This window comes from Spinacia oleracea, chromosome 2 (genome assembly GCF_020520425.1).
Source record: "Spinacia oleracea cultivar Varoflay chromosome 2, BTI_SOV_V1, whole genome shotgun sequence".
NCBI classification, from domain to species: Eukaryota; Viridiplantae; Streptophyta; class Magnoliopsida; order Caryophyllales; family Amaranthaceae; genus Spinacia; species Spinacia oleracea.
In genome coordinates, this window is record NC_079488.1 from 1,984,504 (window position 1) to 2,009,278 (window position 24,775).

The window sequence follows — 24,775 nt, forward strand, 5'->3', positions numbered from 1 at the left end:
CAACCGAACTTCTCAAGGTTCGGTCGAACCCAAATTCTTTTAGAGGATCATGAACTTTTGCAAAATCCGAGTTCCTCGAACTTTGACAAAGTTCGATCAAACCCCGTTCTAGTTCGACCGACCAACCCTCGTTCTAGTTCGACCGAACTTCCTCTTCTAGGAGGGCACCGAGGCTAATGCTTGCCTTCCAGGGCTTCTGAAGGGCTGCACAAAAATCCTTTTGTAGGGTTGCGACTTTCGACCTTCACTGATTCGACACGCTTTGTTAGAAATGAAGTTGCACGAAAATATTAGGTTCGTCTTCTTTGCAATATAGCTTGTCAAAAAGACAAGAAGATAGGCAAATATATCAAAATTAAGAAATATAGCAAGTTAGCAAACCAAAGGAGACATTGAAGAGAAACGGGTGATAACGCTAAAAGTAACGTTGTAATTAGATACAGATGATTCAGTCACCAAAGTAAAAAAGGAGTATGAAATTCATTTACATTTATGTACATTTTAGGGACTGAGGTGATAAATGTGCACACAGCACATATACTACTAACCTATGTTAATTGGACTCTTCGTTTCACCTGAAGTACCCGCGTCGGATCCTCAATACCCGGACATGGGTACGGACCCTGAACACTTCACCTTGAACCAAAATCATGAAATATGTTCACAAAATAGCCGAGCCAGATACGGGTATGACCCGAGTCCGACATGGGTACCCGAATCCGAGTAACATAGCCACTAACATCCATCACAGAAGTTTCTAGAAGCTGCTGAGCCGAAAACACCCAAAAATTCAACAGCAATGCATCCCTACAGAAGACCAAATCTGCTCCATGCAGAAATGTTTTACATTCAAAATCCTAATTGAAAATCAGAGCTATAGTCTCTGTTGGTCATCCTAAGTCTATCTGCATAAAAATTCCATGAAAGAAGGCTCGGTTCAGCTCAATGAAGGAAATATATAACAAATCTGTGTGAAAGTAACGACAACCAAACAAATGAAAAAAAGAAATAAAAAAACAAAGAAAGTCGAAATCAATAATCATCATACATAACCCATAGTCGCAAAATAGAAACTACCTCATTCTGATTTCATGGTCGCCTTCAATTTTTTAATCTGTTCTCCTTGTTGCTACAGAAAAGTTAAACAGATAAATTAAATTAATAACACGTTCAGCTGAAGAAAGAAATAAGGCTTAGGCTAAGTTTAGTCGGGTGTAAAACATTTTCAGTGTAAAACAATTTTCAAGGAAAACGATTTACAATGGAAATCACAATTCCAAAATTAGTTTTTCATTGTTTGGTTCCATGTAAGAAAAATGATGAAACGAAAGGAAAATGAAAGGGGAAGTATGCAGGGTATGAGAGGAGTGTACAAGAGAGATAAGGAAAAGGAAAACAATTTTCCCTTCATTTTGAAGGGAAAATGGGTTTGCATCAGTGGGAGAGCAATTTTACTCCCGGGGAAAATGGTTTTACACTTTGCAAACCAAACAAAGTAAAATTGAAAATAGAGGAATACTGTTTTCCAGGAAAATGTGTTACACCCTGCCAAATGGAGGCTAAGTGAATAGAATTCTTCAAACCTTATACAACATCTTCCACGCCAATTCCGATCTTTCCTGTAGTAAACGCCACTCAAGTGCCATTTCATATTCAAGGGTGTTTGACTGAGCAGAATGTGATGTAGACACTGCTTCTCTCTGACAGAAGAATTCAAAAAGACTTCTTTAAAAAAAAATTAAAAGGATTAAAGGTGAAGTAGAAAATAGTTCAATAGCAAAATTAACAATACCGATTCCCGCTGCATTTGAGGTTTTGGTATGACCAAATGACCAGGGAACTGAGATTGCTTCCCAGGAAAGCATACAACATCTCTGCTGCCTACAAGGGGCCTGGTTAAAAAAAAAAAAAAAGGCATCAAATTGTAATCCGAGTATAAAAGGTCTTCACAAAATGCCATATAACCATGAAAAAGGGAGATAATTATTACAACCACATTTTAGAAAGACAGATAACTAGGAAATGTTGGATGAATAAGTAATGTATTAATAGCCCATATATTTTCTCTTCCACTATTTGAAGTTCCCAAAGAGTACTGGAATAAGCAACTCTGTCAAGAAAAAACACAAACACAAGAACCAACTGCTGCGCGAGTAATATACATCAAATACTTGTATGATCCAATATAAAGATGTTGTATAAGCAGAAGCTGTCACCGACTACTCTACGAGGATGAAGACATTTCTAAAGCCAGAGGGTATTCAACAGAATACACCATCTGAGCAAAGCATATACCATATAAGCCTATTACTTAAGAAATATTTTGAACATCTTAATAAGCTTCCAAAATATGTAGATAGTCTCTAAGCCGTGTTCATTTTGATCCATACCTATGAAAAGTGGCAAAGTATAAGACTTTTAAGAAATAGGGTTTGAAAGGAACTTTCAAAGATCTGCCAATTGAAGGTCAAATCTACCATATTGTGCCGTATTTAGATACAAGGTATTATAGCTTTTTCTTAATGGTGGTAAAGCTAGTTGAACACGGTAACCAGAGACAGCTCCTTTACGTTCTTCCCAAGCTTCTCCCTTTCTGTCTCCTTAGTATGGCAACAGAATTCTGTTTTCATTACTCCTCTCCTGTCTTCAGTAAAGCAGCTCAGATTTGAGAACAGAATTTACATATTCGTTCAAGTCAGGTCCACATACGCATATTTCTGTGCGTGTGCGAGTATATACTGTAAACTGAAAATGAGGACATGATTTAATATTTCTTGTGTCCCCATACCTATAACCACTAGAACTGTGTTCTCGTGTCTTAAAACATTTAGTTTTACCACGTAGGACACTTGCTCGTATGTGACAACTTTATTGATTCAAGGAATTCTCCCTACTCTTCTAATGATAGCACGTAGGACACTTGCTCGTATGTGACAACTTTCTTGTGTCTTAAACATATACTATTGGATGATTTCAACAAATTTAAAGCTCGTGCCCTAAAGTTAGCATGATGGGTTATTTTAAATCAGTTTTTACAATTGCCAAAAAGGAGAAATAAAGTCATAAGAAATCGTGGAAGTACAGACAGACCACAAGGGTCAACTTTGACAAGCCATATCTCACTTCATAGAGTTTTCCAAGAGAAACCATATGCTCTTCTTTTAGTAGAATGGAAAGAGTTGAGAGCATTTGAAGTTTTTGATGTAAAAGGCCATTCAAAGTACTTGCAAATTTATTTCCATAAGCTTCATTCATCCCATGAACACGCATGGTTGGATAGGGTGAAACTCGAATAGATTCAAGGTCATGTATCCTTGCGTCAGATCATCCTACGTTCATCTACATCCAACCTATGTAATGTGGGGCCCTCCCAATAACTCTCTTAATCTCTCTCCCGTACTCTTTACAATTTACTCTTGATATGTGTGTCGAAACTTACTAAGACGTTCGTTCATGGACAGAGGAAGAATACACATATTTGAACTTTGAACTATTTGCAAAATACAACCGTACCATAGGATAGTTGGGAATAATGTAAGTATCCAAAATGAAAGGGAAAATGTAACCAGATCAAATGAGAAATTAAGCCTTGGAGAGCTTGCATTTTAAGATTTATCTTTGATTAGTTTTCTTCTCGATGAATCCATATCCACCCAGAAGGGAATTTCTCTACACTTCCTCCAGTCTTCACACAGTCTTTCTCTCACATTTTCGCCCGCTAGTATTTTTTTTCACCTTATTTTATTTGGGATTAGTAAAAAACCCAATCTCATTGAGTTTCTCATTAACAAACAAACAAACAAACTATAACTCTTTCAGTTTCTCTCTTCACTTGGACTCCAAAATGCAACTCATCCTTCAACGTCCCCCGTACAAATCGGGAACTGAATGTCTCTTGATCAACATGCCTTAGTTAGTGCTACACTGCTACATCTTAAATAGTCTCACTTTAGTACCTAATATTGATAGTCATGCTCCAATATAAAGCTGATACAACCAATATCAAAATTCATATTGCATAAATTGCAATCTTTACACAACATCACAATAAAGCACAGATCACCCATGCAAATCAATTGCCTCAACCACCAACATTAACCACAATTTAAAACCCTCACACATTTTCGGACCTTGCCCCATTTTAAAATCGCTAACACATCCTACCTCCATCTAGTGATTTGGCCCCATCTTATCCACCTCTTCCGATTCCTACCCTCCCAATAAACGTAAACATGGAAAATAAATTGTATCAGTTATAGACGCACCTTCCATTTGGGAGCATAAAGCACTCATTGTCCAACTTCTTGAGGACTTTTTCTGCCACTTCCCGCGTTTTGAAGATAACATATGCTTGTCCTGTAACAAATTGAAAGAATAACTTTAAGTTGGAATCGCAACACCTTCATCGAAGGTAGCAAAAAATTTCTAACATGTTGAAAGTTTGACAATAGTAATAGTGGCACACCAGAACATCGGCTAGATGTCGCAGTACGCTGAACCACCTTTCCAGTGCAACTTTCTCCAAAGCCATGCCAAACTATATTCTGCGAATAATACATACAGAAGTAAATAGAGATTAAAGGATATTCCTCCACAAATAAATACTTCATTAAACACTTACATAGTTTTAGGTGATAAGTTATCATTTATTTATTAATTATTATTTTATGAAAAGTAGATGAGGAGGAGATGGTGGGGTATAATTATGTTAAAAAAAGTAGATGTAATAATAGAAGATAGTGGAGACTTTTTATTACTGAATGTTTGAGAAAGTGGTGCCCTAACTTTGGTGAAAACAGAGACTGTTTAGGGTTTAGTGGAGTCTACACCAAAATAGAAGTGCAAAAACTAATTTGGGACACATAAAAAACAGAAGTGTAAATCCTAATCAAGAAAAAGAGTAAACAATATACTAGATACATCCCACGTTGAACTCTCTCTTTAATTTTATGAGCGTGGGGCAAGCAATCTTGCATGCATAACTATTGTAATCACTCTCGAGTAACTTGATATCCATAAAACAAAAAGCGCGTATTGAGGATGAAATGCAAACAAATAGTTTGTGAACCCAAGCATCCTAAACAAAAACTCCATGAAAAAGTAGCCAAAGGCTTCAGACACCTAGATGTTATAAGGTTTGATAAAATATGTGTGCCCTTTGTTTTACAAGAGAAAACGAGAGAGGGATAGAATATGAAAGTAAAGCAAACCCCTTAATTGTTTTTGTTGTTGTTGGTTGTGTGGGTTTAAGGAAAAAGTGAAAGAAGACAACTACTTTCATCCTCCCACCCTATAACCACCATCAGCAAACAAGGAGGCTTCCCTTAGAGTGAAACCTTTGAAGAGGAAGGGGAATCATGGCAGACGAAAGTTGGGAAACAATATGATAAAGTAAAAGAAAAAAATGAACCAAAAAACAACAAACAAGGAAATCAAGAAGAGTGTTCATTTGCTTATCCTTTCTTGAAGACCCCGTACCAAACAGGCAAACATCCCCTAAGTGGTTATCCAAGTCGCTAAAGCAATATCACAACTCATTAAAAAGAAGATCAATAAAATTCACTTCACTAACACAGCATACTTTAACATACACATCAAATTAACATGTTGGCAAACACGGAAAATCTCTCTACCTCAACTTCTGTGGAGGTGTATGTTGGATCCAAATTATGTAGTAGAACAAGCCTTCCTTGGTCATGGGCATCTTTCATTCTTCCTTCCCAAGGCTGAAACACATTAAAATTTTGCAAAATCAAGTCTTCAATTAAAGTTCAGATGAAAAAGAAAATCAGACTAATAGCAACGCGATGCATTCCAACTCAATTCACATAATTGTTGATGGAAAAAGTGACTTTACCCAATGCTATAACCCTGAGGAAATAATTAAAATATCATGTAGAAGGGCATGATGATCATATGGCCATATGGGTGTAAATTCAATTGTCTTGTCCATTACTAGAATAGAAAAAGAACACAAAAGTAAAATACTTTGGGTTCCAAACGCTTCTCACATGCTCAATTAAGTATTAAGAAGTAGAAGCAATACAAGTGGAACTCCGATGTACATTGACAAGAATATTTTTGCATACAAGAATACGATAGATAGAATGCGTAGAAGGCAATCCCTCATCTGCTTTTTGTTATCTGCTATTCTAGAGTTTGAGAGACTTCAAATCCATGTCCCTCGAGCCTCAGTTAGTCCTTGTAATCTTGATTGTGCGGTCTAATCGGCCTTCCTTGGCCAAGTTAGAACCAATGATAAGTTAGGCCCTGTTTAGTTCACCTTATTTCTCCTTATCTGATCTGATCTGATTTGAACTTATTTTTTCTAATCTGATCTGAACTTATTTTTTCTGATCTGATCTGGTATGATCTAATCTGGTCTGGTCCGATCTAATCTAATCTAATCTGATTCTTCATAATTAAGTTTAAACAAAAATCTACATTTATTAATATTAAACGACTTACGTGTAAAATAAATATTACACAAATTTATAATATTGTTATTATTTATTTGACTTTGCTCATGATTTAACTATTCCTTATATTAGATAGACCTAGACATGATCTAGATAGATCGGTTATGATTTGGATATGATCTGGATATGATCGGTTATGATCTGGACATGATTTGTACAGATATGTTGTTCTGTTCTGGACATGATCAGTTCTGATCTGGACATGATCTGTACAATTCAGTTGTAATCTGGACATGATCTGTACATACCAATTCTGATCTGGACATGATCTGTACAGTTCAGCTCTGATTTGGACATGATCTGTACAGATCAATTCTGATCTGGACGTGATCTGTACAGATCAGTTCTGCTTTGGACATGATCTATACAGATTATTGCTGATATGTACATGATCTGTACAGATTAGTTCTGATGTGGTTATGATCTGTACAAACCAGTTCTGATCCAGTCATGATCAGTACAAATCAATTCTGATATGGACATGATCTTTGCAGAACAATTCTGATCTGAGCATAATCTGTACATAGTCATATCTAGACCAGTTATAATCTGGACATATCGATTCTGATTTGGACATGATCTGTACAAATCGGTTTTGATCTGAACATATTGGTTATGTAATAATCGGTTCTGATGTAGACAAGATCTATGCAGATTTGAACATGATATGGACATGATCTGTACAGATAATAGATCTGGATATTATCTGATCCTATCAGTTCTGGTCTAGATATACAATGGTTATGATCTATAAAAATCAGTTTTGATATGGACATGACCTGATCATATCGTTTCTGATCTGGACTTAATGGTTTTAATTTGGACACGATGAATTTGAATGTTTTGTTAATGTTTTTTATGTCTTAAGTAATACTCCCTCTGTATTTATTTAAGGGGTAGACTTGGCCGGGCACGTGTATTAAGATGAAAAATTGAATGAAATATGTAATAAAACAAGTGAGGTTGGGTATATATTTTAATAGGTAAAATAAGTGGGGACCGTGTCATTTTAGGGGGTGGGAGGTGGGGTGTAGTTCTGAAATTATTTATGTTAACAGGGTGGTGGAACATATTATATATTAGATAGATTATTTAATTAGATGGTGGTATTGATAAGTTACTAAAAATGGCAAGTGTATCTCTTAAATAAATACGGCCGGAAAAGGCAAGTGTATCCCTTAACAATGATATAAATATATAATAATAATAATCATCATAATAATCGGGTCTGGTCTGGTATGATCTGGACTTATTTTTTCTGATCTGATCTGGCATGGTCTGGTCTGGTCTTATTTAATCGGAAATAAGTAATAAAGTCCTGAAATAAGGTGAACTAAACAGGGCCTTAGTGTCATTAGGTGTTCACTGGTTTATGATCAAGGGAAAATTTGCGTTTACATAGAGGAGCGTTATTTAAGGAAACACATGGGCACCCCTAAAGGTATCACTATGTCCAGTAAAAACTCGAGGGATATACAATTTTACAATAGCTTTGAATTCTTGTTTGTCTCCTATGGCTTTTAAGCAGATGAAATTTATTAATTAGCCATTCTAGTATGATATATCAAAACCCATTCACTTGTAAGTGGGTTAGACCTTTTTGCAAAGGGTCAGAGGAGATAGTCTTCATGTCATAATATTAATAATAATGCTTGTATATCATGTGATATATGTGAAGAAGAAATTAGGAGGAAGATTTTTCATCAAAGAGGTAAACCATTCCCACGAGGTTCTACACGAAAGAATAGGAGCGGAAAAAAAATTCACGTCATAATAGGGTGGGTCCTAATTTGGTTTTTGAAAAACTATTTCTTTCTTCTCTTCGGCTTTTACTTTTCGCGAATAAGAGTCCTTGTTTCTACATAAACTATTTTAGGTATATGATTTCTTCTTACAATCAATGCACAAAAAACTTGTGACCTTGGCCCCCATCTCAGTTTCCTATTAACATTATTGAAATGGACCCATAAAAAGACAATTGGCATGAACTCTCCCTATGTAGGGATTAAAAGGTAATACACTAAGGAAACCTTCCCTTCTCCAACCCCCTACTGGATACTTTACTCTATGTTTCCTTGCGCCTGGGCTCTGGGACCTTTTACACCTTAGTGCGCCTCAAGCCTTATAAACTAAGCATAGTAATGTTTTACACAAACATTCAACTAGAACAAAATCATTGCTATACTTGATAAGAAATAAGATGTAATGTAATGTTGCTAACAAACACACATACAAAGATACAAAAGAATTTTAACACAAAAAAAAGCCAAATTCACATCAAAGATATAGGTAAATGCTATCAGCGAAACCGCTTCATTTTATTGTCAAACGATCTCAATAGCTTATCAAATATCTAGTAGCCTGAAACTTACCAAAGCAACCTGGTAATTATTTTATATTTAAAATGCATAAAGAAAGATGGAGGAAGTATACAAAGCACTATCACATAACAATATCAATTTCAATGCATGACCTTAAACAATAGCAAAGTAAGCAAATGAAATAAGTATGAAGAAAAATACTCACACTTGCCGTGAACCATTTACTCCTGTCCTGTATACATAAGAAAGGTGCAAAAGAATACATCAGCACAATTAAGAAAAACACTAGAAGCAAAAGAGTAGTAGCATAAGTTAAAATATGATCATCAATAAAAGATTATGAATCAAAACACAATCATTAGATTGAAAACATCATAATTATAATGATCCAATACTAAGACCCATAGTCGTGGGAAGTCCCTCAATCGGCCAAATAAAGAACCACTTAAACTTAAAGGGGGAAAGCTTGTTTGTATAGTAGAAGACTCCAACATTTACCACTTCCTCACTATCCATTATTGGACATTAGTCACATTACACTTGGAGTGTTGCGAATTCCTATAGCTCAGAGAATGTAACATTTTCATCGCTACCTTGTAGATCCAAAACCAAAACAAGGATAAATTTACACTTCCCCGTTTAAGCTCTTATACAATTTATATGCCTAATACCTCTCTTCACCGGAGACAAGGAATGCTAATTCATTTAAATTCATAGAAAACATTAAAAAAAGGTAGTGATGCATTGTTACATATAGGAAAGTGTTCAACTCCGAAGGTCATGGAACTTACACTAGAACCTTAGAAACAAATTAGCTCGTAATCAGCGCAAATGTCCTCAAAATGAAATGCCAATTCAATGAGAAATATAGTGTATAACTTCTTCAAAACTCAACTCGAGTAAATCCAACTTCAGCTTGTGCTTGACTCAAAAACCCAAGGGAGTTAAATCAAGTTAACTTTAACTCAACTCAAAAATCTAATGAGTAACTTGGAATATCTCTTTTGGTCTTACACTTTGATTAAAAAAATATTTTCAAACTTAACTTTTTAATAAGTGGGTGCCGACTGTCGTGTGTTATGAACTTTACAATTATCCTAGATCATTTAAGCTAGACTGAAGTTAAGATGAATACTTGAAATTATTCAGCCTATTTACACTTTTTATTTTAATGTTTTATTTCATTAAGAATTTTATTTCTCTTGTGAGAAAAAGGGCAAAAAAATATGTATTTATGAAATAGAAACGATTGTGCAAAAATCAATAATTAACATAAGAAAATCTTCCAATGGACTTCCTTACCTTTCACAAGAATCGTCAACTAATATTACTTTGTCTTAAGTCCCGACTCTCGAGTTGAGTGTAAAAACAGTTCAATATAAAAATTTGTACTTTATTTCTCTCCTAATACTCCCTCCATCCCAATCTTAATTGTCATACTAAGCTTTTCATGGATTTTTATGCGTAGGCTTCTCTATTATAGTTTAATAGAAAATTACGTGTAGTGGGAGATAGAGGAAGAATTTTTTAATTGAATGTGAGAGGAAGTAGAGTCATCATTTTAGGTAGTAGAAAGAGAGATAATAAAATATTAGTGGGACCATGCCATAAAAGAAAATGTGACAATTAAATTGAGATAAGCTTAAATGGAAAGTGTGACAATTAAATTGGGACGAGGAAGTAGTATTTAACTATAGAGCATGAAATATTGAAATGTAGACAAGAGTGTGAATTAGAGATTTTGTGTTTTAAAACTAATACGTCTTACCATCCAAAAGCTACTTTTATTAGCTACTCTCACCGTCCTAGATTAGCTTTTATATTTTCCATTTCCATCTGTCTCGTAAGTATTTACAGTTCTACTTTAGGAAAGAAGCTACATTATTTTAATACTTCTCTCTTTCCACTACCAAAAAGCTAGGGCTCACAGTCCACACTCCCTCTCACAATCAATTAAAAAATATTCCACTGTCTTCTATCACATCTACTTTTTCAATAAAATAATATTCGATAACCAAACAACCTATCTCCTAAAACTGCGTCGTGATAAGTGTAAAAACTAATTTGGGATGGAGGAAGTATTAAAACAACATCAACTAAGATTCTAACATCTACCTAACATACTGATTTGATGAATAACAATTACCTCCTAAGTTTTTTAGTTTTTTTTTTATAATTGCACAATTTGAGGTTTCACGCTTCAAGTGCACATTCTTTACCAATAACATCTCTAGTCATACATTAGTAAAAGTTATTGGGTATTTTGAACGTATATATCGAGAAGAATCTAACAAGACCCCTCATGACTATATTATTTCTTAACTATAAATCACAAAAGATATTATTGAGAGTGTGTGAATAGTGTCGAAATTCAAATAGTGCAATTATAGAAAATAAACGGAGGAATTATTTTGTAAAGACCACAAGTCTTTTTACTCCTCAAAACCTAGTGCAAAGCTTTTATAGTCTCCATAATTTAGAATTTAGTCTTTTCCTTTCATTTCGTTTTTGGGGTTAAAAGACCACTACCTCCATTCACATCTCCTTTTTCTTTGACTTAATAAAGAATGCCTACTATCTCCACATCACATCTACGTTTTAATCCTCAAAAATTACCCACATTTCTATTTATGTTCCTTTTCTATCTCCTCAATCTTAGTTTAAAAAAGCGTGTCTAGGCTCAAGGCCACCTAGGCTCTCCAGGCTCATTGATGTCAACCACGCGTGCGCCTTTATGCGCCTTAGGTAAGGGGCAAGGCATAGCGCCTTGTGCGCCTTGAGTCTTCAGGCACAGAGGCTAACGTGGATCTTTTTTTTTCTTTTTTAATGATATAAACACACCCCTATGACCTATCAATGGTCATATCTCTATAACCTAAGCTTTTTGGGTAGTGGCAGTAGCATAATATGAGTTTATTTTCATATTTCCAGCTTGTAATTACCATGGAAGGTTCTAATTCAGTCACTTCATCGACGGGATCACGCAATGCTTGTGAACCGGCAAGAAAAAATATGGCACTCCAATAGCATTATGTTGTTTTGAGTATAAGTTGTGTTAATTTTGTTCTATACCGAATTTTAAGGTTTATTAGGAAATTATGTGCACCTCGTATCCAAAAAGCGCGCGCCTGAGCCTTGCGCCTTGATGCCTAGGCTCTATGACCGTTGTGCGCCTTAGTGCGCTTGCACCTTTTTAAACTAAGTCCTCGGTATAATATTGCCTACTTTCTCCAACCATATCTATTTTCTCTTCCTCTTGATATAATCACACATCCTAAAACCTTGTACGAGTTCTACCAAAGGAAATGAGTACATTGTTGTAGGCAAGTAACAATCTCATCTATTTCCAACATTTCAAGGTATTAAAGAAGCTCCATCATGTCGAATGAAAAGTGTCGTGTGGGGACCAGAGCTCATTACGTAGCCCTGCATCCCAGTTTCTTTCTTAGTTGGAGAATAAAGGTATGTTGTGGATTCGAATACTTTATCCCGAAAATGAAGATTTCTAGATGACGTAACTTGTGAGGTAGAAATAAAGCTATAACCATCACTTGATAGTAATCCATTTGTTCAAACTCATGAGGATGAGCACAAAGCTTCATCATATCAAGAGTTCACTTTACTAAAGCACACAAGAAGTATGAAACTTGAAGCAAAATAGTAGAATTAAGATGTACAAAAGGAATGATAAACAATTAAGGATAACGATGCAACGGCGGGAAAGACAAAATACAAAAGAACTAATACAACTTACAGGTGGTCGTTCGGTGACTTCCTTAACACAACCATAAGCTTCAATTTCCTTGTCTTTGGGCTCCTTAACAAATGTTTTACGCAACTTATCATTGGATTTATCGTCTATTGTGCTACTAGACTTGCGCTTTTTTGGAAGGCCATTGCTTGTACTTGCTACTTTCCTACTCAAGTTGCCTTTATCATCAGTTTCAACATCATCATTACCTGGTTGTGAAGCCTTATTAGCTGCAATGTCTGTGGCAGCAGACTCCTGCTTATCTTTGGGTTGTTTGACTGACATTTCACGCAGCCTGTCATCAGATTTTTCCACTGGCTTGAGTTTTTTTGGATGGCCATTGCTTATGCCATCAAATTCTTTGGTAAGCCTGCCTCCAATGTTAGAATCAGTACCAACAACAACAGATTGAGAACCCTTATTGCTCGCGACGGCGGCAGATTTGGGAGTGCTAGTCCCACCATTGTCACTTGATACCAGAGCACTGCCATTAATCTTCACTTTCTTAAATGGCTTGTCATTAGAGTCATCAGACTTCACTTTTGCAACAGCACCAACAGCCCTGTGATTTTCCTTCACATGATCTGATATTTTCTTCTCAGCATCAGTAACAGGTAGAACCACATATTTCTCGTCCAAATCATTTTCCTTGGATTCTGGTGATCTTAATCTTCTTTTGCTACCAGAAGCCAAGGCAACTTCAGTAGCAGGTACAGAAGCTAGACCGAGATCATCAGGTACAGCAGCATCGCTTTTTCCTTTTGACCCTTTATCGTCATTTGAAAGTAAAGAACCTAAACTATCATCATAAACTACATCCTTGTCTACTCCACCAGGATCCTTATTCACCAACTTTCTCTCCCTCCCCACCACTAAACCAGTATTATCAAGTCCAGCAGCATCAATATGTCCTCCAGGATGGTATTTTGACTTATCCAATAAAATTGTATCCCCTTTGTTAACTTTCTCCAATAGTTCACCTCCAGTGGCATCACACTCCATAGTACCGTCTTCCACAAGAGTATATGTATGAGAAATCAGTGGGTTCTCCAAGCCCGCAACAGCATTGGCACTATCTACCATAGGGAGATCGAGTGACAGAAAATCACTTTTGTTCAATAACAAATTAACTGTGACAGATGAGCAACAAAAAAGCGTCAAGAAAGATACATTTTCTGACAAAGTTTTGATCAAAGAAACAAGCTTAATAGGCACCAGGACACACCCTCAGTCATGGCAATTTTTTCACCCAGCACATCCGTAACGGTATGATGTTGGACATCAAATGTGCGGTAAAATACGTAGTGCGCCATCTTAAGCTCTTCCACGGAAGGTTGCCTATTTCTCTCATCCTTTGAAATGCAAACAACATTGCATTTACCACCAATTGATTCCTGAATTTACATGAGAAAAATCAGCACCTACATCCAAGTGTATGTGGCAAACCAAGTTTAACAAGTGATCTATGTCAATCAAAGGGATCTTAAGAGACATGCAATTGACTGCATATCCGAAGGATCGACAAGAAAAGAGGACAAAAAGAGCGTAATGTCCATGCCCACGACATCACATGCCATACTTGCTTGGGAGGCATCTTCTTTCTCCTAAACCGCTAATCTATGTTACTCGAACTCGGGTACCCATGTCCAACCCGGCTATTTTGTGAAAAGAAATCATGATTTTGGTTCAAAATAAAGTGTATGATGTCCATATCCCATGTCCGAGTGTCGAGGATCATACACGGGTACTTGAGTAAATAACGAGTCAAAGTAACATAGCCACTAATGTAAAGATACAACCAACTCCAATCCAAGACGAGTAGAATTCATTGTTTGGATGAAACAATACACCAACCACTTAGTATAGAAAAAGAGAAATCACAAAAGAAGACAAATTGTTCAGCTGAAGGCCCAACTAATGGGTCGCGGCTCACCGTAACGAGAGAACAAACAAATGAGAAAAAAAGGTAATAGAATACCATATGTTCTTTTTCTTGCCCTCATTTCTTATCCTTCGGCATAGTCGACTCCGCTTCCTCCCCCAATGATCGGACATAGAAATTCGACATGTATTCTATGTCCGCACCTATATTGGGTTGGTTGTGGATAAGGGTACGAAACGGTGATGTGAATTGAGTTCCAATATCAGTTCATCATACCAAAGCGCGCCACGACTTAGGTAACAACTGCTATGCATGCAGAAAATACCACACAATAATTCCGCCCCTCGTGTAACTTTTCGACTTAGGTAAATAAAAATAGATTAAAGGAGAAAAGGAAGAATACAAAAGGTGAGACTAGATATCCACCAATATCAAGCAAAAAGAAAAGAAAAAACAGCACTTTGTAAGTAAAAAATAAATATAAAAAAGACCGTCATAGGAAGACAAAAACACATGCCTCGAACAAATAAGGAACAATTTATCTAAAAATCAGGGGAAATTAAAGTAGAACCTAACACTACCTCCGTTTATTTTATTTTATTTGGTTCAACTCACTTAGGTAGTTAAAGAAAAATGTGGACAAGGCGAGTGTGTTAAAAAATAAGAAAAAGTAGGAGAGTAATAGTAAAAAGGTGGAAAGGTGTCAAAATAAAGGTGAGTGGGTGTAAGAAAAAGTAAGAGAAAGGGGAAATTCATAATATTGTAGGCGTAAGAAGGGTAAGATGCTAAAAAAAGAGTATGCCAAAAATGCAATAAAGTAAAGAGAGTAGAATAAAAAAACAATCATTAATGGATAATGAGAAGAACAAAAAGAAGAATCATAAATGGAAAGTGAGTAGAACAAAAAAAAAGAGGTAGTACTTAATTCCATTTATGAAGGGTGTGATAATCATCACTGATATGTTCATATTTTATAGTGTTTTTACCCCGTCCCTTAGTACTTTTTGATCTCAAATGAGCTCTTCGGAGCGATTTTTAGTACTAATGTGCTTCTTGTAGTGTGTTTGTAGTTTCAGGTTCATCATTGTAGGAATTAGCATATTTTTTTGCATTTCCTACTCATTTGAATCAATACAAGAGATTATGTACTTTCGAGAGCACAAACATTAAGTTGGAAGAGTTTTGAAGCAAAGCGAATAACGAAAGAAGTAGAAAAATGACTATAGTCCACTATTTTAATCATAACTCAAGTTCTACAACTCCAAATGAAGTAATTCCAATAGGGTTGGATTCTAGACTTCAATAGCTTTCCAACAAGTGGTCACTCGCCTAATTCCGAAGAATAATGAAGGAGATATGGCATTTTGAAGATAGAGGATCGTGCAGTTTCGACACGCGCCCGATCGGGCGGTCATTCTGGGCGCTGTTCTGGGCATTTCGCAACCGCCCGATAGGGCGGAATTTCGCCCGATCGGGCCGCTTGTCGAGCAGAATGCCCGATCGGGCGACGCCAACCCCTGCTGCTTTTTCGCGATTTTTTATTTCCGGTTTTGGGCTATATTTTGGGCAAACTATAAATACTAGCCCCTTTTATTTTTAGTGACACCTTATTTTCCTAGTATTGAAGAGTTAGATTGTTTTCCTTAGCTTAGTTTTCTCTCTAAATTGTTCAAAACACTTAGTTTTAATTTCAATCAAAAGCTTTAATTTTTCGTTCATCCTTTCGTTCTTCATTTAGGTATTGATTTCTATTTTGCTTTATTTATTGTTTTTGATCATGTTTTCCATTAGATTAATTGCTTTGTTATTTGCTATCATGAGTGAGTAGTTTATATTCTAGGGTTTAGGGGATCCATGAATGCATGATTGGGATTATATGTGGGCATGATTATTGATTGATTAATTATAATTTCTATAGCTTATTATTATTGCTCGTCAATTCTGTTCGGCCGGACTAATTTGATTTGAGTTTGATTAACCTTAGATTATGCGCCGAGAGGTATAAATTTGATGTTTTTGATCTGTGGCTATTAGATAGGAATTGTAATTAGTACATAGCGAGAGCCTGCTAGTTATATTTGCCTAAGGAATTCATAAGACTCGAGAGATGCATGTTTTCCTAGTTATGATTGTTAATTGATTGTTGTTGTCCGTTGTCCAATCCCGATCTGCATGTGTGGTGAACCGCTTCCCTAGATTCCCTTATCATTGATATATTCTATTTTAATTATTGCATTAGTTTAATCTACAAACCAATTCAAACCCTTTTGATACCAATAGTCTAGATTAGTTAATTAGTAATAGAAAGAACACTGTTCCCTGTAGATTCGATCCTGACTTCCCTTTGCTACCTAGCTAGTGAACTTAGGTTATTTTTTATTAGGTGATAAAACTTTAGCCTGTCAATCACTACTAAGCCTCTTCATTCCACTTTTAATGATACAAGAGAAAGAAGAATAACAAGGATAAAAGACCAACAATCCTCTACAAAGTTAAGGATATAAGTACAGCCCTTAAAGTCTCTTTGTAATGTTAAAAAAGGAGAAGAACCCCTCTAAGAACGAGTCGTGATTCAGATATTCCATCATGAATTCAGCTAGCTCAACTCGACTTGTAAAGAGTTCGACTCAACTTATAACCCGTCAAAACATCAAATTTGTGTATCGACTCAAACTTGAACTTGAAGTACTCCAACTTAAACAAAACACCACCCTGCACGGTTGAGTTAACCTCTAAAAGGACATGCATGAACATTAAAACTTATTACCATTAGTAGGAATCTTCCCTTCGGAAAACCCACCATTGTTCCGAAAGCAAGCTATCATCTAGAGCTCAGGTTGTTCAACCCATCACCACTCCACCATTATTTTCAATAAAATAATTGCTTACACTTTAGCCATGGCCATTTGGAATGAAAAGCTAAATACTCGAATTAGAAGAAAGAATATTTACATGCACAACCAAAAACAAGGTGAAAAGGGTCCATAAGACTATCCAATTTTGCAATAAGGCAAAGGAGCATACCTTTAGTATATGAGGCATACTTGTTTGCAAAAATTCTTATAAATAACTTTACATACTCCCACATTCCAAAAAAAATATTACTAAAAGATCATTATATATAATACAAATATGTCTAACCATAAATCACTGATAATCCATAACGTTTAATATAATAAATCATCAAATTTGCAATATTAGTTACAATTAGTACTAAGTGAAGCATCTATAAGGACATTGAGAGAATAAAAGCAAAAAATGTTAGGGAAGGGAGAACTAAAGAAAATCTATGAATGGATTGAAAGGGAAAAAAATAGACATACCTAAATGTAATTTTACGCTTTAGAAAAAGAATCGGTGGGAGTGTTGTTTACTCATTTATGTCATATTAAAGACAAAAAAAGAGGGAAAAAAAGTAGAGAAAAGGGGTCTAAGTGTCACTATCACCCACATGGTGTGTGGGGGACATCACCTAGCTTACTTATCTCGTTGACTTAAAAGAAGTACGTGTTGAGTTTTTCTCTTTTAAAAGTTTACTTCTCCAACCGAGAAAAGAAACCAACCAAGCACAAGACAAAAGCCAACCCAAAAGACCATCAAGCTTCTTGCGTCTCACCAAAAGCATCCTAAGGTGTCTGCTTCACGTCATAAGTTGTTGTGATGAGGTTCTTTCAAGTGAAGCTTCTCACTTGGACTCGTCTTCAGGCTACTGTTCGTGGAAAAAACATCTAGACTTTGTGAAAGCATTTAAATTATCAGACCCAACAACTTACCCTACCTAGAGAATTTCATCCCAAAATACTCTTTACACTTCTATTTTGGGAGTGATCTAACTAATACTTAAATACTTCTCTAATATTTTGGGAGTGACCTATCACTCTCTCATTCAATTAAAAAAAACACCCCAATGACTCCTATAACATCTATCTTTTTAATAGAATAACAATTGATAAACAAGCCACTTATCACCTAAAACCATTACAAGCTCTTGATAAGTGTTAATAGTGTATTTTGGAAAAGAGAATAAAAAACCCTTTGTCGATTCCTAAAAATATATCAATGATGTTACATAATGTGAAATTCTTGAATGCGCTCGAGCAAAGGTACACCCTCTTGCATTAAAGGTCACATGCTAGCATGTGAGTAGGAAAATGTGGGGGAGTGAATCTAGATCTAGGTGCACCCTTGAGCATCAAATGCACCTCCTTGTTAACAAATTGGAAGGTCACCTAAATGCATCCAACCACTTCACACGCCGACATATACAAAATCACACGCCTTTCCGGCCACACCGTAGCTAGCTCCGCACTCATGGATTCTAGTTCTAACCTACATTGTGCACACCAGTGCCAAACCTAGTGTGAGGAACCTACTAATCGTGATAGCTACCTCCTTAAAACTCGTTAAAAGACCATCATACAAAATCAAACTCGCCAACCCATTAACACATTTTGACACACAAACACCTTTATCATTAGCAATCATCGCCAATGTAGCAAGCACCAAGTCATTGAAGTGAGGCTCCATAATAAACAGTAAAAAATAGTTGTGAAAAAATGGTTTACGCCTCAAGGGATGTGCCTTAGTTGAGCCTCATTTAAACCACCTTACGCCTCAGCACCTCAGGCGCGCCTTTTTAGCCTTTTTATACACTGCGCTATTGTACCAAGAGAAACCCTAAAATTTAAACATGGATTTATGGTGAATCAAAATAACCATGCCCCAACCGTGAAAACTATTTCTAATTCTACAAAACTTATTGTTTAATCCATCACCCAAAAAATTTATCCTAACAAATCAAACATAAGAAAGTACTTAAAGGTACCCAAAATATATTGAAACTAGGCGTCGCATAGACGAAGAAGTGGTAATGACACTTTCGTCAGAGATTTCTCATCCGAAAACATAAGGAAAATGAGTCAATGGAAGCAATTTGGGCCATAGGCCGGAGTATCACATCCGAATCCGAACCGAGTCCGACCCGATCCCAAGGAAAAAATCTGATCCAAATCCAAGAAAAAAAGAGTATGAATCCAAATCCGAATCTGAATGGATATGGATAGGATATGGATAGGATATGGAGTCTACAAAGACTCCGACCCGAATCCGAATCCGACCTGAGTCCGAATCCGAGTCCAAATCCGACCCGAAATTATTTAAAAGTGTATTATTTTTCGTACATAACATTTTGTTAAAGGAAAGTTCCCAATTTAATCTAATATATTTAATTAAAGCACGTATGTTTGTAATTAATTAATTTATTAGAAACTCGTTAGATTTTGGTAAATGAGAAATAGGATTTCTAATTTATTTTAGAATTAAAAAAATACAAGTTCCATGTAAGTAAAGTTAACGCATGATTATGGATATGGATGCAATTTGGATTTGGATATGTATATGGATGCAACTTGGATTTGGATATGGATATGGATTTGGATTTGGATATATAAGTAAATGGATATGGATATGGATTCGGATTTGGATATGGATGCAATTTTAGAGTCCGATTTATGGATTTGGATATGGATGCAATTTTGGAGTCCAAATTTTAAATGGATCGGATTCAGAGTTTACTACATCTGACCCTACTTCGATCCATTGCCATTCCTAGTACCTTCAAGATGACACAACACTGACTTAGCAATAAGAATTTAAAGGTAGTTCTTTAAAAACTATGTACTCCCTTCGTCATGATGTCCCACCCTTAATTGTAGACTAAATACCAAGGAATGAGAGGGGGGGGGGGGGTTCACCCGTATGTGGTCTTCTTTTTGGACGAGAGAGGGAGAGAGGGACTAGGGTATAGCCCAAGGGAGGGTAACACGGGGAATGAACATTACCAAAAAAAAAAACGAAGATGGGTACAACAAAAAGAAACGAACGAACAGTAAGGTACTCCCTCCGTACCTAAATGTTTTTCCCATTTCCTTTTACGGTGTCCCAAAATGATCTTCCCATTTATTTTCTTTCCTTTTTAATCTCCTCTTTGTAATGTTAACCTTGTAATTCTATTGGTTTACCAATAAAAGACCTTGTAAGCTCATTGGTTGGTTTAAGTTTGGATGGATTAATGAGTTGGCAATTTTATTCCTCAAATTCTATTGGCTCAAATTCTTACAACTATTTTGTTTTATTGTGACAATGGAATCAAAAAGTAACAATTCCCCATAAAAGTACAATAATAATGGCTAATATATAATTTTTCTTTTTCCTTAATAACCGCGTAAAATGGAAAACGGAAAAAACATTTAGGTACGGAGGGAGTAGTTGTTTGGCAATTTTCCTACAAACAATTCCTAAATATTATATTCCACTTTGAACGGGATGGTTGTTGTCTTGCTGAGCTACAATCTAGAATAAAAGCCCCAACAAAAGTTGAAAAAAGCTTAAGAATCTCAAACTTAGATCCATACATCACATTTTAAATCTTCACTTCTTCACAAACATGATCTTAGAGAATCTTACAAGTCAAAAACTTAGCAATCAAACAAATAAAATCAATAGAACCAACTATCATGAAAGACATAATCGAATAGAGTCTTAGAAATATTTACCAAGGGATTAACATTCGCCAAGCCTTTGCCATCACCTTTCGCCAGAAATAGCTCATTCTCTAGCACATTCTCACCTTTCAGATAATTCGATATTTCCCTAGGGTAGAAAAACCAAAGTATTTTCACCTTTCTTGCATTATTTGGCTGTTCCCAAATTTTGATGAGTTTACCAACATATGGTTTGGCTTCACCTTCCTTGGAGAGATATACAGAATCATAAAGAAAGTATTCCACACCATCATAGGTGAAAGATTCATAGAACTGCACCCCCTTGTTTTGGCCACCTCGACCTCTCTTTGTACCCCAAGAGAAATCAATAGACTCCCTTTCATCATTATCTTCTGCTTTGGACATTGTACTATAATAATGAAGATTTGTGGTCTGCATCAAAAAAGAAGCACCGTAGTTAAACACGGCACTATGACAAAGAGTCAAAGACCTTGAGTATCCATGGCTCAATACAACTACATAAAGCTAACCATGCCTTCAAATTCGCTTATTAGAGAATGTACTACGGAGTATTCTTTTAAACAAAGAGTCTAAGAGACTTTCTAATTTAACAACACAACAAGATGTGCATTTACTTATAAGAGAATGCACCACTCTTCTAGCCACCACATAGAATTGGTAAAATCACTCACATAGAGTCATACATCTGCCTTAAAGACAGTAATTTTGTTTATCCTAACAAATCTCACTCATTGCTTCTCTTTCCAAAACTTCAAAGCAAAGAGCCCCCAAAGGTGATCGAGATAACTTCATTAAAGCCACACACACTTCTCCCTGAGGCTAAAGTATTAGAAGAACATGGAAAAGAAACAAACCCGCAAAATTAGGTTGAATAGTTGAAGGAGAAAAGGCTTGTTTTCATAGTTTTCCATCTTAACAAAAAAAGAGTCATAAACAAAAGCCTGCAAAATTAGGTTGAATAGTTGAAGTGGTTCAATAGTATTGAGCCTATGTATTCTGCACAGTTCATACCACAACAACCCACAAAAACTCAACTTAAATGGATGGAAGGTATGAGATAGATTGAGTCGGATGCAGATGGTGCTCAACTTCGTAAGAGATTCTTCAACTGTGTTAGGTAAGTAAAAGCTAGAACATGTAATATCTAACTTCAAAATTGCCGCTCACCCCAACTTGGTCCGTTGGTTAGCCGCCCAGTCATTCCGAAGAACACTTAGTCATTACGAAGAAGACTTAGCAGAAGACATAAAGTTTCGGGGTATGTTCGACCAAAGATTTTGCCCACCTGGGGTCAATCAGCCCAATCCCATCAGTCTATGTTTACGGGCGCACGCATAAAAGCCAAAGCATCTATGGGTTGAACATTCAGTCGGAGAATCTACTTCTTCAAGGGCTTTAGAATCGCCTTGAATACCGTAGGATAATTCATTTCCTCTTTGATTAACCGCCTATTTTATAACTACTCATTTATCTAGTTGATTCTTAACCAGAGAGCTTTCCCAATCACTTTCAAAGTAAGCAGTGAGTCCATTGGCTTCTTAGACTTTTCGGGTTGATGTAACTTGGGACCTACGGTCCTTTATCCATCCATACCTGGGTCAATCTAGCTCACAGATGGAGAAGCGTATACTGGTAAAGCACCATGGATTCGCGCGCTCCTTGGTTAGAACCCAAAGAGGTATAAACGCTAAAAAGAAGCTTTTGGGCCGTCTTCCAATGGGGTGTTGTGCTTCAGTGGTTGGTATTATTAGAAGACCTCAAAATCCTTTTTTTAAAACGGGATGTGGAAGCAAGTACGAAAGAATAGTAAAAGGAGCCCACCGCAATGACGGAACGTCTGGACATATTTTCCATGCAAAAAGTTGAATGAAGATTATTGAATATCCGGCCAAAACACTTGATTCTTGTTGCAAATTAGTTTCTTCATACCATTTATTGTTATTTTCATTCTTTTTTTTTTTTGCAAATAAAAGGAGATTTTATTACCAAAAGAAGTAAAAAAGGCACAACAGCCTTTACAAACAAAACCAACGGAGCTACATAATCTACAGCAACAAGGCACCAGCCACAGCAGCTAGGTGCTCAACTCAAGTAATAAAGCACTAAGTTTATCAGCAGCTAGCTATTTTCAGTTTTTAATATTCTTATCGTCTCGTAATAGTGTAATACTTCTTATAAAGTTTTAAGTGATAAGTGGTTGTTTGGTCATTGATTGTTATTTTATAAATAGGTGGGATAGGAGTATTAAAAAAATTATTGTTGAAAATAACTACTTCGTTTATATTAGCGTTGATTTAAATTTATATTATAAGATATTCATCCGTTCACAATAACAAACGGATAGATGGATGCGGGTGATAGGTGGATATGGATGTGGTGGAGCGGCTAGGAAAGATGATGGATGGAGATAAAGCTCTACTTGATCCGAAGACACCTAAAGTCTTACCTGGACCAACTCAATCTCACATTCTCAGGACCACATTCTCTCTCATTAAAAATAAAAAAAAATTAACCAATTTCACACTCACTCTCCATAATTTTTTGTTATGTGTTGCTACAATAAGTGGGAAGAACTATGAGTAACAAAAAGTACCCACTGCCACCTGCATTTTCATCAGAAGCTCCAGAATTCAAATTAAAAATTACTCTGTAACAAATTGCCCAAATTCTTAATCAATCAAACTCACCAATATACCAAGTACATACAAATTAATTCAATCAAACTAACTCTATTATCCCGCTAAATTACTAATTGATGATTTCGATCCAAAAAAAAAAAACCAATCAACACCCAAAACATAGTACTTACTAATCAAAAAAAATTTAAAATAAAAAAGGATAATATGATATTCAAGTACAATTATGAACTATGTATAGACCAATTAGACATAAAACAACACCAAGAATATACTTTGTATTTAACAAGAATCATCAGTCGCAACATCATACCGGGCAATAGAATGAATTTAACAGTTTTTCGATCCATAAATAAAACTAAAAACAACCAAAAAAATCGACACAAAATAGACAAGTGTAAAAAAAATAGAGGAAAATAAGCTATACATTGGTGAACACCGAGAATAGCAGCGGCGGAGAAGGAGAGGCGGTTGACAGAGGCGGCGGAGAATGAGTAGTGATTGACAGAGGCGGCGGAGAAGGAGTGGTGGTTGGCAGAGGTGGTGAAACTACTTGATGATGGTGGTTTTGTTCGAGGTTTAAAAAGGACGAGGGAATATCAGAGGTTAGAACGAGAAAGGAGATGGAACAAATTTGCGAGTTCGAGTTTTGAGGAGACAGAAAAGGCTATTTGAAATTAAAATTTCTTTCACAAGGATATTTTTCTATTTATTTGAAAAATTAAATTATACATTAGTCATTTGAAAATAAAATTAGGGTTGCCAAATAGGGTAAACCAAATTAAGCCCGTAAATAACCTCTAAATTGTAAATATTTTTTTGTAAAGTATGTAAATCGAAAATATAGGTAACTATTCGGTTTAGGGTCGATTTTTTTAAGAAAATTGAAAAATGAAATCAAATGTGGGCGACGCACAAAATCAGTGACGGGACTAAGGATCGCTGACGGCAATTATGGCAGTATGGCAACCCTATATTTTGAGTCATCAATAAGCTTTACGGAGTAACATATAATTAACCAGGGGTGCCAATTCGGACAAACGAATCGGAATTTGATAGGGTGTATCGGTTCGGGTTTAAACGGGTTCATTTTGCTAACGGGTCGGATCGAATCGGGTTCAAAAATTAATGGATCAAGTCAGTTCGAGTTGATTAAGCATGGGTTCATGTCCGGCCAGGCTC

The 24,775-nt window shown here is 36.0% G+C and overlaps 1 protein-coding gene across 2 annotated transcripts; it reads right to left on the reverse strand.

The window, feature by feature from the left end:
• Positions 1-392: 392 nt before the first annotated feature.
• LOC110777482 (protein ANTI-SILENCING 1) lies at positions 393-24,261 on the reverse strand. 2 transcript variants are annotated; one of them, XM_021982089.2, is made up of 12 exons: positions 24,021-24,261; positions 20,988-21,368; positions 13,777-13,945; positions 12,555-13,681; positions 9,006-9,032; positions 5,634-5,726; positions 4,466-4,544; positions 4,266-4,356; positions 1,793-1,892; positions 1,584-1,700; positions 1,078-1,129; positions 393-905 (listed from the first exon to the last, which is right to left on the reverse strand). In XM_021982089.2, the coding sequence occupies exons 2-11, from the start codon at positions 21,339-21,341 to the stop codon at positions 1,079-1,081; spliced, it is 2,208 nt and encodes a 735-aa protein (XP_021837781.2). In that variant the 5' UTR covers positions 21,342-21,368; positions 24,021-24,261; the 3' UTR covers positions 393-905; position 1,078. The 2 variants fall into 2 exon arrangements, with proteins under 2 accessions (XP_021837781.2, XP_056692353.1); XM_056836375.1 differs by lacking the exon at positions 20,988-21,368.
• Positions 24,262-24,775: the final 514 nt, after the last annotated feature.

Excerpts from the sequence above, each read along its gene's own strand:
- LOC110777482 (XM_021982089.2), bottom strand. The coding sequence starts at position 21,341 with ATGTCCAAAGCAGAAGATAATGATGAAAGGGAGTCTATTGATTTCTCT. Across the intron at positions 13,946-20,987 it reads TGGCGAATGTTAATCCCTTG|GAATCAATTGGTGGTAAATG; the intron begins GTAAATATTTCT and ends ATGTAAATTCAG. Across the intron at positions 1,893-4,265 it reads TTTATGCTCCCAAATGGAAG|GCCCCTTGTAGGCAGCAGAG; the intron begins GTGCGTCTATAA and ends TTTTTTAACCAG.